Genomic DNA, 15,194 nt, shown 5'->3' with positions numbered 1-15,194 from the left:
AGGTCTGGGGGAGGAATAAGCAGGTCAGCAGAAGTGGGAAGATGTAGGACAGGCCCCAAAAGAGTATGTGATGGTCATTGAGTACCTATATTGCCAATTTCATATTTTTTTCAAGCAAGGTTATGCTTAAAGATAGAAATCTGCTAGCTGTTTATTGACTAACTTTTTCAGTGGTAATGGCCCTTAGTGGTAGACACTCTGCATTATATTCTACACACAACTTAGAAAGGTTTCCTATTATTCTTTTTTCACTACAGAAGAATATCTTGTCACCACTTCTTTCAGAATAGCCCCTGGATGCTCCAAGAGTCCATGACTTCAGCTGTCCTGGTCAGATATTGCACTTCCATTCACTTTTTTTCTCATGTCCTTCTTTCCAGTTTTCCTTTGATTTCCTTTGATTTTTTGGACACGTGACTTGTTAAACTCTCACCAGCTCTGAGTTTGATGGGAAAGGTCTCCTAAGCACAATACACAGCAAAATATTTGAGTTCTAGGACTGCTTATTTAAAAAAAAAATAACCCATGTACATTATTAAAGTATGTGTATACCTTTACATACATTTTATCATGTTATTTCACAACTCGGGGAGGTGCCCAGAAATCATTCCTCAGTTCAGAAACAAAGAAATTGATCCCAGGTTAAATGACTTGCCCAGTGCCATATAGTGAGTACTGGGGAAAATGAGTTAGAATCAGGGACTTCTTGGACCCCAGGATGCCATGCTCATAGTTCACGTGATCAAATCCGGGTTAGCTCCATATCCTGAGGACCATGGAGTAAGGGAAAGAATGCAACAGCAGTTTTGCATTTGAATTCTGGTTCAAGATTTTAGGCACATTCATATAATATTTCTATTTTTAGGTTCCTCGTATCCCAGATAGAGGCTGTTATACCAACGTCATAGGCATACTTTGTGAAGGAAATGAGGTAATGTGTGCAAGGCTCTAGGTACAATGTAGACATTCAATAGATGTTGGTTTTACCCCCTTTCTCTCTTCTTGTATGATACATACTATAAAAGTGGCTTCTCATTACTTTAAATATGGCCTTTTTATGCAATAGCTATGTTATTGAAAAAAACTGTGAAAATTGAATTCTACTAAATCAGATTGTATTTTAAATGCACAAGGGATTTAGCTATTTAAAGGAAATCTCTGGTGAATTCTTTTATGAGCACTTTCTCTTTTATCTATTTAGTAAGTTCAGCTTCTCATGTATCAGATTTTCTTAATATGGGGCTTGCTTGTATAGAAGAACTTTCTAAGCCTGCTTCACTGTTGGAAAAAAGTCACTCAGCTCGCAGACAGTCAGTTATTGTGTTCATTTGGCAAGGCCTTGCTCTAGTGTTTGAGCATTAGCTCATATTCCTTTATTATTAACTAATAGAATCTCAGAATGGGTAGCTGGAAGACACCTTAGAGATCACATCACCTGGTCCATCTCTCTCATTTCTCAGATGAGGAAATAGAGGCGTACAGAGGTAAAGTGTCATGTTCAGTGTCAACAGCCAGTGACTGACTGTCAGACAAGAATCCAATTCCAGGCCTCTGTTGCCCAGGGCGTGGTTCTTATCTGACCCATCCTCACTCTGCCCCCTTCTGACAGATTCAGAAATCACCCTGCTCTGGAAATGCTCCTCAGATTGTTCCCTCTTAATTAGTACATAATTTCTCTTAAAGAGCCTCCCATTGAAGATATACACATTTCTAAAATATTTCAATGTAGAAGCGGGGCCTCTATTCCCACCTGAGCTGTCACAGCCGGTCTCTGCTGCACTGGGGGCTATCTCAAAGAACAGGACTCACCCTGGGGGCCTGAGGATTTTGACTGTGGTGCTGCTTACTACTCAGGGCCTTGGGCTATACTCAACCTTTCTGAGCCTTCTTTTCTTATTTATCGTCGGCAGCCGTCCGTCTCGAGAGACGATGGTGTAGCTTCTTAAGAGTCTATCTGCACCACCGAGAATGGCTGTGCAGTCCGACTCGGGAGTGACATGGTATCTGTCTCCTCCCGTGTTGAATCGACATCTTGCGATGACGCTGAAGCTACAGAGCCTGGGCAGGGTGATATGGAGGGTCTGCTGTTGCCCATGCAGCAGACCCCCCCTCTCTTCGCAGCTGAAGGGTCCAAGGGAAAGACAGAGTCAATACAGCTTGGCTTCAGGTGCGCCGCAGGAGTTGCCGGTGTTGACTACAACGTCAAACCGCCTTAGGGACTCCGGCTCCGGATTTTCTGTCGGGATTTACTCCCTTAGCCTTTCCCCTGAAGAGGTATGCCGCAAGGCAGCGGAGGTTTTTTGGAGTCAGAGTTTTCCTTCTCTGTCTTATTTATACAAGAGCTAATAATCTGTGAATGAAAAGTCAAGATACTCTGTTAGGCACTTGAGACTTTGGCAGGGAGAAGGTATGTAGAAAATAAAAAGCAGCACAATTCAGGGCCCTGGGCCTTGAGGAGATGTTCTTACTACTGGCCTTTCAGGAAACACTTGTTAGGGGCAGAGAATCAAGTTCTAATGGGTGGGTAGAGGCTGCTCCCCGGTAGACCCAGACCAACAAGACTGTTGATGGAAGTGCCGATGATACATGATGTACCTGTACTTAAGATGAGCTGGGAGGGAGTAAACAGGAAGGGCTTCCAGAGCTAATAGTTATGCCTCCAAGGTTGCGTTTCAAAATCCCTCCCGTGGGCTCAGAAATAGTGCAAGGCATCTGCTTCCCTCACAGGATGATTTTAGGAGTGCAGACCTCTCACCTCCTTGTACAAATCCTTCAGCAAAGGTGAAGTTTCTACCAAATCCTAGAGGAAGGTCAGTTTGAGAGAAAAACTGTTTTATTTTAAATCATGCACAAAACAGGAAGTAGAGCTATCTGACTCTGTAGCACAAAAAGGTCCTATTTCGTTTTTTAAAAATGTTTTATTGATTATGTTATTACAGTTGTCCCAAATTTCCCCCCTTTGTTCTCCACCCAGCCCCCCCCACTTCCACATTCAGTCCCCTCTTTGTTGTCTATGTCCCTGGGTCATTCATACCCATGACTAGTCCCTTCCCCTTGTTTCCACCAGTATCTGGCCATTGTCAGTTTGTCCGGTGTTTCCATATCTCTGGTTCTATTTTGCTCCTTAGTTTTTTTTGTTTATCAGATTCCTCATATAAGTGAGATTGTGTATTTGTCTTTCACCGACTGGTTTATTTCACTTAGCATAATATTATCCAGTTTAATCCATGCTGTCGCAAAAGGTAGGAGTTCCTTCTTTGTTTCTGCTGCATAGTATTCCATTGTATAAATGTACCACAGTTTTTTGGTCCACTCTACTGATGGGCCCTTAGCTGTTTCCAACACTTGGCTATTGTAAATAGCACTGCTTTGAACATAGGGGTGCATAGGTTCTTTTGAATTGATGTTTCAGGATTCTTTAGGTATATTCCCAGCAGTGGAATCACTGGATAAAAAGGAAGTTCCATTTTTAGTTTTTTGAGGAAATTGCATACTGTTTTCCACAACTGCTGCATCAGTCTGCATTCCCTCCAATAGTGCACTAGGTTTTCCTTTTCTCCCCATCCTCTCCAGGACTTGTTTGTTGATTTGTTGATGATGGCCTTTCTGACAGGTGTAAGGTGATATCTCATTGTGGTTTTAATTTGCATCTCTGTGATGGTTAGTGATGTTGAGCATTTTTTCATATGTTTACGGACCTTCTGTATGTCCTCCTTGGAAAAATGTCTATTCAGATCCTTTGCCCATTTTTAAGTGGATAATTTGTTTTCATGGTGTTTAGTTATGTGAGTTCTTTATGTATTTTGGAGATTAAACCCTTGTCGAGTGTATCATTGTCAAATATGTTCTCCTATATGGTTTGTTCCCTTTTCATTTTGATAATGGTTTCTTTAGCTATGCAGAAGCTTTTTAATTTGATGTAGTCTCATTTCCACCAAAAAACTACTTGGCCTAATAAGTGAATTTGTCAAAGTAGTGGGATACAAAGTCAATAATCATAAATCGATGGCATTTTTGTACACCAACAATGGACTATCAGAAAGAAAAACCAGGAAAAATTCCCATTTACTATTGCAACAACAACAAAAAAGTAAAGTACCTGGGAATAAATTTAATCGAGGAGGTAAAAGACCTGTATTCAGAAAACTACGGAGCACTTAAGAAAGCAATTGAGAAAGATACATGTAAATGGAAGCATTACCCTGTTAATGGATTGGAGAATTAAGATCATTAAAATGTCCATACTACCCAAAGCAATCTATAGATTTAATGCAATCCTTATTAAAATACCAATGGTGTATTTTACTGTTCTAGAACAAATACCTCAAAAATTATATGGAACCAAAAAAAAAAAAAAAAAAAAAAAAGACACTGAAGAGCCTCAGCAATCTTGAGAAAGAAGAATAAAGTTGGAGGCATCACAATATCTGATATAGAACTATACTACAAGGCCACTGTAATCAAAAGAGCCTGGTACTGGCCTAAGAATAGATATACAGGTCAATGGAACAGAATAGGGAGCTCAGAAATAAACCTGTCTCTATAGTCAATTAATATTTGAGAAAGGAGGCATGAGCATACAGTGGAATAAAAACAGTCTCTTCATAAATGGTGCTGGGAGAACTGGACTGGTACATGCAAAAAAATAAAACTAGACCACCAACCTACACCATACACCAGAAGAAACTCAAGATGGATAAAAGACTTAAACATAAATTGTGACATCATAATAATCATAGCAGAAAACATAGGCAGTAAAATTTCAGATATCACATGTAGCAGTATTTCTGCTAATATATCTCTTAGGGCAAGGGAAATAAAGGATGAGTTTTGATTAAAGCTCATAAGAATTGCGTAAGAGCAAGATTAAGCAGTGTAAGATCATACAATGAAACCAAATTTATGTAGTTTTTTACAAACTTCCAGATACGTATATTTTCTTAGAATTTAAAAGGGAAACTAAACTTTCCAGCTATCAAGAGTCTGTGATTTTTATAACAATGTATCAGATTTTGAAAAAGCTCAATATCTCAATATATTATGTGTAGCTCTGCCTTTAATTTTAAAGGGACAGAATTCAGTAAACCCCTCATCAACAAGGCAAATATGGAAAAAGTTGCTCTGCTTTGGTGGGAAATCAACGGCAGACTAGATTGACAATGGTAGCTCCTGTTTAGCATGCACCTACCCTGTGCCAGGTACTGTGCTTTCTGGCAGGCTCTGTCACCCCTTTGCAGATATGAAAACTAAGCTTCATTTAGAGAGGTTATGTGCTGAGAAGGGAGCTTAAGCAAAAATTCAAATAAGCTGTCCAATAAATAATAAACAAAATGAAATTCTTGCTTTCCATTTAAGGGTATTTGTCCACTGAACACAACTAATTTCTGCCTCACTGCTATTTATTCCCCAACCTTTCCTTAACTTAAAGCTCTAGACAGACCTATGAGATGCCAAAGAGACTAAAAGTTATTGTAAACACGAATACTTTGAAAAGAAACTCAACTGTACAACGATGGAACTAGGTTAATGCCACATGAGTAGGTGAGGATGATTTGTAATCAATGGAGGGACCATTTTCATGTTCATCTATAACTGAAAACTATTTATTCTCTGAAGTGTTTTAAGTACTTGGGAGGTGGCTCCATGAAATGAAGAAAGACTCATCTTTGGAGAACAACAGCTCCCCTTCCTTTTCTCCAGAAAAATTCCTCTTTCACATATTCATTAATTCTGTGCTTTGTCAGAAAGGTTATGCCAAGTCTCAGCCCAGACATGTGGACTTAATCTTAAGTTCTGAATTAGTGGTCAGAGTGAATGAGGTTTTACTGTGATATAACTAGTCTTCCTCGTGAAACTGTAAAACACAGTCCTACTTCCTTTAATGGGTGGTCAGTGCAATTTATGGTCCATCAAATAAATGGTTTCATCCAGAATGTCAAGTTGACTTTCTAAGTGGACTTTGTTTTTGTTTTTGTTTTTTGAATGCCTGAGATCAGGCTGTTGTTGACTCACAGATTTTTCTGAAGGAGAAGCAGCTGCCAGGAGAAATGAGTGTGAAAAATCAGAAAAGGACCAAGTATATTGGGGTAGAATAGAGGAAATCGAGAATTTAGCATGTGTCTGGAGGCAGGGATTGCTTATCATAGGCAGAATAGAATGATCACAGCAGGATGGGTTATAGCTGTATTATTTCTGAGTTTCCTCCAGGTGTCTGCTCAGAGATCCAGGGCAGTCGGCTATGACAATCCCCCTATTCTAATCTGAAAGTGAAAAAAGGTACAGATTTCTCAGAAGGCTCTTGGACATATGTTCGGTTGTCCTCTAGGGAGGTGCCATCATTTCCTTTGGGACAGGGAAGCTAGAATGAAAATTTTATGAACTAGAAATTAAAGAAATAAATGGAAACTACAAGCAGACGTTGGTTGCCTAGGGTGGAAGAAATTGTCAAACTTTCAGGTTTCAAAATTCTCTATATAAATAGGTTAGAAATGAACATTAAATTAACCATCCTGTCAAAATAAGTTAGTGCTGTTTATTTTCTTCATTATGTGTGTTTCAAATATCAGATTCACTTACGTTAAGTCAGTTCTTGTTCTCAGTGAAAGCTCCTCAAAAGTCCTTTGAAAGAATCTCATGGAATTCTTTAAGAACAAAGTCCTAGAATCAACTTTTTAAAATAGATTTGCTTGTAGCCATTTTCACTCTAGCTTGTTTCTAGCCTTAATGAAATAACTGCTTTCCCCACTGAGTCAGATAAAATTAAGATGCTCTTCAATTGATCTCCAGCTCTGATTTGCTCCTAGTGGTTTTAGGATTAAGGAGTGTTTACTTCAGACCTGTAAACATACCCATTACTTCCACCTGGACACATTTAATAGGAAACTCTGACAATGGTAATAGGAATATCTTCACACATTACCCTTCTTATGTGTTTAATCTTCAAGTCTTTGTTTTGGTATCACAGAAGAATAAGATAATTTATATGAAATAGCTGTGAAATTTATACATTTTGGGCTCCTTGGGTGGATTTCTTTCTTTCTTTTTTCTCTCTTTTTTTTTCTTTCTGTTTTTGTGATTGAATAATCACATTTTCCCACTGGGAAGTCTGAGGCACCAAAGGAAAAAAAAAATGCCATTAACAGATGACTGGCTTGCTCAATACATCACAGAAAATAACCTTTCATTATGATTTTGTGGACAAAATTTAAATGCTAAATTCAGACAGCTGTAAAATGTAAAAACAGATTTGAAAGAAATAATGCCATCAATCACAGGATTTTTACCTTCATGGAAATTAGATTTATCAAAATAAACTGGTAAATAAAAATACTTTCTGGCTTGGGAGCATCAACCTAATTTCTGATACTTTTCTGTTTCCCTTGCTTCAAAAGTGTCATCAGTCTCTCTGTTTAGATGCAGTGCAGCCAGGTGTTCAGAATCATAGGGGGACAAAAAAAAAAAAAAAAAAAAAAAAAAAGAGCTTTTTGCTGAATAGGGGAAATTAAGGCAAAAAAAGAGAAAGAAGTTGGTGTAAATAGGGCTTAAAGATATGAAAAATGTAGACTCATTGAACTGAACCTTTCCCCCCCCCTCTTCCTGCCCCCAGGAATAATTCTGCTGCAGGGCTGACTTCAAGGACATGAATTGTTGACCTCATCCCAACATCAGAACCTCAGCTGCTGTTCTAATTTTTGCACCATTCCAGGCAAGTTGACTTTATATGGAAATAAAATTGAACTTTAGGGGTCTGATGGAAACTCACTGTGACATTCAAATCAAGAAAACTTGCTGAAATCCACAGAGCCTTTTCCCCATGGGCCCTGATGGTAGCCTCCAGAAGGTGCAGCCTCAGGTGGTCCCCCTTCTTCTGTGGCAAGAATAAACTTTGGGTCTTGGATTGCAACACCACCTGTGGAGAAAATGGTATGTGAGGGAAAGCGATCAGCCTCTTGCCCTTGTTTCTTCCTCTTGACTGCCAAGTTTTACTGGATCCTCACAATGATGCAAAGAACTCACAGCCAGGAGTATGCCCATTCCATACGAGTGGATGGGGACATCATTTTGGGGGGTCTCTTCCCAGTTCACGCAAAGGGAGAAAGAGGGGTGCCTTGTGGGGAGCTGAAGAAGGAAAAGGGGATCCACAGACTGGAGGCCATGCTTTATGCAATCGATCAAATTAATAAGGACCCTGATCTCCTTTCCAATATCACTCTGGGCGTCCGGATCCTTGACACATGCTCCAGAGACACCTATGCTCTGGAGCAGTCGCTAACCTTTGTGCAGGCATTGATTGAGAAAGATGCTTCTGATGTGAAGTGTGCTAATGGAGATCCACCCATTTTCACCAAGCCTGACAAGATTTCTGGAGTCATCGGTGCTGCAGCCAGCTCCGTGTCCATCATGGTTGCTAACATTTTAAGACTTTTTAAGGTAGGTAAAGGCATTGTCTTTCCAACCATTGTGAAAAGATAATAAATTGTCTCCCTCCAACTGCAGGTTTAAGAAGAAAGTAAAGATGGTGACAATGCTCATAGATCCTCTCAGGGTCTCTGGGTTTCTCACATAGAGGATTCTGTGTCTGGGTTTCTTGATGAGTTAATTTAGTTCCATTACTTACAATTAATTGGAGTAATTGTGATTTGTTTTCTTCTGAACAAACAAAGATGATAATTTCTGTGACATGTTGAGTCCTCAACATCTTGGAATGTCCTCTTTACAGAGGCTCATTTTAAATCAAAGCAAGTATTTTTAGGGAGTATAATAAACTCTTTGCACATTTATCATTGAAAACACTTCTATGGTATTTGAGGTATAAGATAATTTGCTTGATGAAACTTCTTTAAAGTGGGATGCTCTGTTATGACAAAAGTTCTTGTGTGAAGAAACAATATTAATGACTAATGTGCAGATGGGAGTGACACCCTGGGATATAAGATGGCCATAAAATTGTCAGGCTTATTATAGCTACAATAGAGTAGAACCTCATTAATTCAGACTGCTCTGATTCAGCTTGGAATAATTATATATAATTCTTATTGAGTCAAAAGTTAGAATTTACCAAGATAATTTGAGTTCTGACTTAGTTTTGCATTCAGATGACCTATTACCTATACATGTACATATAAGATAAAATAGGCAAAATAAAATGATGTATGTAACAATGCTTTGAAAGTATAAAGTGCTATAAAAATAGTTATTGTCATGCATCATCTTTTATTAACTCTTCATTTTCTTTGTTAATATTCATTACATAGACTTTTGTAATGACATAAAAAATTAAGAATTCTTTTCACTTTGATATCTTATTCAGGGGGACATGCCTTTTCTAACTAATTCTGAACTAATGGGGCTTTGTTTTGTATTGAGAAACTGTTCCCAGGCATATTAAATTTAAAAATATTAAAAGAATATGGAGAAGTTAGACAGGTGACAGATAAGTGACAAAAATGAACCAAATGATGAAAAACACAATAAAGATAAAAGGAATTGAATCAGAAGCTTTCTGTGTGGAAGATATCTTGGAGAGTCATCTACGTAGTCTGGTTCTCTTCATATGCTGGAATCCTCTCCATGACAGTCCACCCCCTGGCCCCCCAAAGTGGCTGTCCAGCTTCTGTATGAATGCCTGAGAATGCTAAGTGGCTGCTTAATGACTATTGTCAGGATGATGAAATTGTCTCAAATAAGGATGCTGCTGAGAAGAAGAAACTCTCTGTGTCTAAGGGGTACTGAAGAAGCACAAACAGGCTTTAGGGAATTCCAGAGACATTTGAGCAGGACGTTAGGAAGAGCCCCATGCTGTGAGAAGGACACCAATTAAAACAGCAGCAGCCAAAGTTGCTCTGATTCTTCATCTCTGTAGACTTTCAAGGGAAACTAGCAAGTTGGTAATTTATCTTGGGCTTAGCTGATCCCTTGCCTAGAGGCAAGATTCAGAATCTAGGATTTCTCCCAGCAGTCCCAATTCTGAGCCACATGGCATTTTCTGCTAGGGGTGATGTCTAGCTCCAGCTGCTTTCCCAATTCTTTCCTCTTCTTGTACTTGATCTCCTCCCATGACTTCCCCAAAACATTTCTTTCTGTTCTTAACTCAGCAGCTGTGGCCCAGGAACACCCACTTCTAGAGAAGAGAAAACCTTCATGAAGATCTCTCTTCCTTCTGTTACCCTCGCCTTGTGCACTAATTCTGGTTCCCATCTATCCCAACATAATTACTCTGAATCCTCTTTCCTGTGGTCTGATGCCACATTAGGCAAGCACTTGAGCAATGGGGTGGAAGTGATAAGTGCTTATTTGAGATTCTTTAAGCTTGTTTACATTAATTGTGCCACAGAATCAACTTATCTGTAAAATGGGGATATTAACATTGTGCTAGGCTGTTGGATGGATTTAATGGAAAAATGCAGGTGAAGAGTTCCACAAGAATCTGGCCACATCCTTTGCCTCCTTGGACTGCCAAAGGAAACCTGGGAACCTTCTTGGGCCATCTAGAGGGTGGGTTTTGTTTTCATGCAGTCTGGACTTGGCTTCTTTCTGTTCTGACTTCCCTCATTGACAGGCCAATTCTCTTCTTACACTTTCGGGTAATTCTGGAGGGGCCTAATCTAAGCAGGTGGGAGAATTATCATTGGCTCTTAGGGCAGAGTCCAAGGCCCCAGGCCAATTCCCAAGACATTGGTCAGCATGTAATGAGCTGCTCTTGCCACCCTTGACCAAAGCACAAACAGTGAATGACTTGTAGCCTGAAGGGGATGTTGGTTATGGTAAACGTCATGACTAAGATCAGGAGCCTGGCATGGATTGAGCATTTAATTTATAGAGCAAATTTATTTATTAATCCAATAACTAGGGCTTGAAAAATTTGTGTTTTTCAAAAGTAAGGGAGAGAATATAGGTGCTCAGGCCATCTTCCAGCTCAGCCTGGAACCACATGATGCGAATTGGTAATTACAATTTATTGTTGTGCTACTTTAATTTACTTTGATGATTTATATGAGACCTCCAGAAAGCACTTCACAATAATATTAATTATGAAGTGATGATAATCACTCTTAGATTTAGAAAATGTTTCCATTTATGTATGACTATATCTTGTTTAAACACATATATGTAGCACTGACATGAAATATTAGAATAGTTATTAAAGTTACAATTAGCAAATTAACACATTGGAATTGGCTTATAGTTCTATTTCAAATGCTATTACTTGAATAAAGGTCAACATTTTTGACAGCTTAGGCTCCTCCAGGGCAACATAATACCCACAGAATCTAAAAAGATGCATAGATATCAATATATTGCCACTTATTCCTGGGTTAATGAAATTAAAGAAGGTAGAGTGTCTTCGTTTAAAAACCCACAAGTATTAACCTTGACTATAAGGGATATAAGCAAGGTCTTGATTAATGAATTTACTCAGGGTCCTGCTCAGCAATAAATATTAGTTGGGGTTTTTAGAATGTAACTGGGATCTGTTTAAAACTGTATAGAAAATATTTGGGCTAAAATAGGAAGTAATCTCCAAATTTCTGAGTTCTCTTTTTTTTAGACAATTCTGGTAAAGCCATGTAGTAATTTAATGTAGGCTAAAGTGTGAAGGAGGCCAAGTCTTCCAGGCCTCCCCATCTTCCTCATCCTTCAGTCTTGCCTTCCTGTGGCAGCCTGTCCTTATATCCCTCTATGTTCTCTTAATTAAAGTCTGGTTTCAGTAAAGGAGCTATGTTATCAGTTGTCTGCATATAGTATGTCTGTCTTTAAGTCAGAGGAGGATTCTGTTTTCCTCAGGATCACTAATTGTTGAATGAAATGATTTTTCTTTGTAGAGTAGATTCAGGTATCAGTCGGGAGGTTCATTTAACCCCTCAGAGACTGCACCTCATGGGGGGTCACCTCCTTTGAAACTGGACCTGCTAGAAGGGAGGGATATTGTTCTATATTTATTTCTCTTCCAATCAAAGCTCATAGGCAAATGAAAAACATCAGCCCTTTTAACTTCAGAGGGCAGATGGACAGGGATTTAGATCCAAACACCACATGGGGGCAGAATGCTCCCATGGCCCATAGGACGCTGAATGCTCTCATGGCCCAGGCCTGGTGTGTGTTGGCAAATCAAACTACCTCAGGCTTTTCAAATGACGGGGCCCAGTGAGTGGGTGCGTACTTTCCAATCTTCTCCCTAGGAACTGTTTTCATGATTGAAGTGTCTCACCTAAGGAGATAAGTTGGGAGTGAAAACCAGCTTGGGAGTTACAGAACAAGACTTTAATAAACTGAACTTTTTAGAAGCACTACTGTGTCTTGAAATACACACACATTTTTAATATATGGGTTAACATGGGGGCATAGGTGATTGTTTAATCCTTATAAGCAAATTAATGGTTTTAGATAATAGTGTTATCAATTATGATAACGTGACATATAACTACAGAACAGCAAACCCAGAACTGCTCCGTCCTATATACAGGTGAAAATGCCAGCATGGTGGCTCCTGTATTGCAGAGAGACTGAAGAAAAAAAAAAAAGAGTCCAGCTCTCAGAGATTGTGCAATTTGAAAAGAATTAAGAAAAGAGTGAGGGGCCTTTTGGAAATGTTGGCTGGGAAGCCCATAAGTTAAATTGGTTTGATAGAGCAGTTTCAAGGAATTTACATGTTTTATAAGGAGCTCAGATTTTTTTTTCCATTTTCTAGAATATTTCTACTTCTCTCCTTTAAATTAGAGCAAATCTGTCCCTCAAAACACTAATCTTAGTTTGACCAAAGATTGAATATTCCATGTTAAAAATAGCACATTGATGCTTGGACATAATGTACATTAATGTCCACATAGACGCATTGGGGTTATAAAAGGACAGTGTCAGGTATAATTCCTCTCTCATGTTTTTATAGTTAACTTTACCCAGAGAGTTAATTTTCTACTCTTGAAGGATAGGGATTACATAGCCTGTAGTGTATACTATCCAAAGCAACCAAATGAGACTCTTAAATAGAAATCCATCTGTGGATGGGCTAGGTAATTTCTTCCCATGTGGAAGTGTCGTGGTTACAAATGGCTAAAGTTCACCTCTGTGTAAGTAAATGAAGCACTGGGAGATATCCCATTATCCTGGAAGCCTTTGTCTACCTGGCTGTGTTTATGAAGGTATATTTCATTCTAAGAGACTCTACTACTTATAGCAACCACTTCCATAAAGTCAGTCATTTTGTGAGTTATTTATTGCATACAATGGACTTTATTAACTGTAAACTGAAAAGGTAAATCTGCCATATCCAGGCTTATCTAGTTAGATGGACAGATAAATAAGCCTAGTCAATAAACTCAGCAGGAGGTAACATTTGATGTTAAATCTTATTACATGACAAATAGATAAATGGAAAATTAAAAGATAGACTCCTTCAGTCAATTCTCTGCTACTGTAACAAGCTCTAATTTAACTTTGTAAAACAGACTTGGTAGTCACGCCCTTTCTTATAACTCTAATAATGGCTATTGTTACCTCCAGAATGAATGTCCATCTCTACTTTGGAAGTATTTTCTCATTTCTCTTGATAGATTAAGTTTCTTTGTTAATGTTAACAAAACTCCACAAGGGCAGGATGATATCCATTAAGGCACGTATATCTTGTTGTTGTTTTATTTCCTGCTCTTAACATGGACCTGTCTGGGAATCCAAAAAATGTTTGCTAAATGAATGAATGAATAAATAAATGAATGAACGAAGCATATTTCTCTATCCCCTCCATCTATTCCTTCTCTCGCCCCAATCCCAAATATTGGAAATAATAAGTATTGGGTAGGTAGAACAGAAATGGAATTTTGCATATTTTATTTTTATACTCTTTGAGGAAAAGAAACAGAAGGAGGGAGAAGGAAAAAGAAGGAGACATGGTATATTTCCCATTCATGTGTTTCCTCACTTATTTGAACCAATTCACATTTTTTCTAAACAGGTTCTTAAAATTAAAAATTAAGTAAAAGATGAGCACATTTTAATTTTGAAAATGATAAGCAATGAATAAGTAAACAGCGTAAAATAGAAACCACATCCAAACACACATATCTTTTAATATAATTACATACACATATGCTAACAGAATTTATTAATAGATATATGTGTTATGATTTTATTTGTCATGTAGTGTATCTGGGAGAGATTTTTATGTTGGTTAGTATAGTTCCACCTCAGTAATTCTCAACCCTGGAGGCACATTAACATCACATTGATAATTAAAAAAAAAAAAAATGCATGCCCAAACCCTATCTAAGACTAATGAAATTGGGATCGAGTCCTGTCATTGGTATAGTTTAAATAATCACCAGGTGATTCTAACATTTGTCTAGGATTGAGAACTATAAAATGTAATTTTTAACAGCTGCTTGGTTTTTAATTATACGAATAGACTTTTATTTATTTAATAAATCCCTTACCAATAGGTTACTTCCCTTTCATTTCTTAAGTTCATTTATCATTTGAAAAAAATTGAAACAATGCTAGAGGCTCATTCAAACACTTCTAGCTCTAGAGTGAATTTTGGTTTCACAGATCTCCTTCTCGGGCCAGCAAAGGGGTTGAATTAAATATTATAATGACCAAAAACACCTTGCTGCAAGGCGGACTCATGACACAGGCATACATCACAGGCTGTGGCTCTTCATGACATGTTGCAACTCATAACCAGTATAGTTATTGTACTCTCAGACTGGTCAAGGGGCATAGTAACTCCCATCGGGGTGGAGCAGGAGCAGATTTTTAACTTGGTGAATTTAAATACAATCGTTCTTACTTTTCTTTTCCCTCAAAAGCTCTGAAATCCTACAATGAATACTGGAGATATCTCAAGAATGACTTAGTGATTAATGCCTGTCTTTTGGCATCGCTGACAGTTCCCAGGTGATGCTCATGCTGCTGTTTTGCAGATCACACTTTGAGAACTACTGCTCCAAACAAATCTTTTGCTGGCTGACTTAACAAGTCAAAGGATGCAGAAGAAAAATGGGATTGAACAATGTTCTGTCTGGCAGCAGTCCTTTTTCTTTTGACTTGTGCCTGGTTGGATCTCTGATTGTATTGGTCATAATCACAGCAGCTGCTGTGTGAGTCTCTTTAATTGTGTGCCCTTTTGGAGGCTGTGTTTCTTACTAAATAATGCATGGCTCAGGAGTAATGGTCAGTGTAGTGGTTACCTGAACACGATT

The 15,194-nt window shown here is 38.4% G+C and overlaps 1 protein-coding gene across 1 annotated transcript in view; it reads left to right on the top strand.

Moving 5' to 3' along the window:
- Positions 1 to 7,612: 7,612 nt before the first annotated feature.
- GRM8 (glutamate metabotropic receptor 8) overlaps positions 7,613 to 15,194 on the top strand; it is an 837,366-nt gene continuing 829,784 nt past the window's right edge. Inside the window, exon 1 of the mRNA XM_090287460.1 lies at positions 7,613 to 8,430. Within this exon, the coding sequence (XP_090143586.1) occupies positions 7,921 to 8,430 (510 nt within the window). The 5' untranslated portion in view covers positions 7,613 to 7,920. The remainder of the gene's footprint in view (positions 8,431 to 15,194) is intronic.

Source organism: Furipterus horrens, unplaced genomic scaffold (assembly GCF_987537825.1).
Source record: "Furipterus horrens unplaced genomic scaffold, mFurHor1.1.pri manual_scaffold_9, whole genome shotgun sequence".
Lineage (NCBI taxonomy): Eukaryota > Metazoa > Chordata > Mammalia > Chiroptera > Furipteridae > Furipterus > Furipterus horrens.
This window is presented reverse-complemented; position numbering and strand designations above follow the sequence as displayed.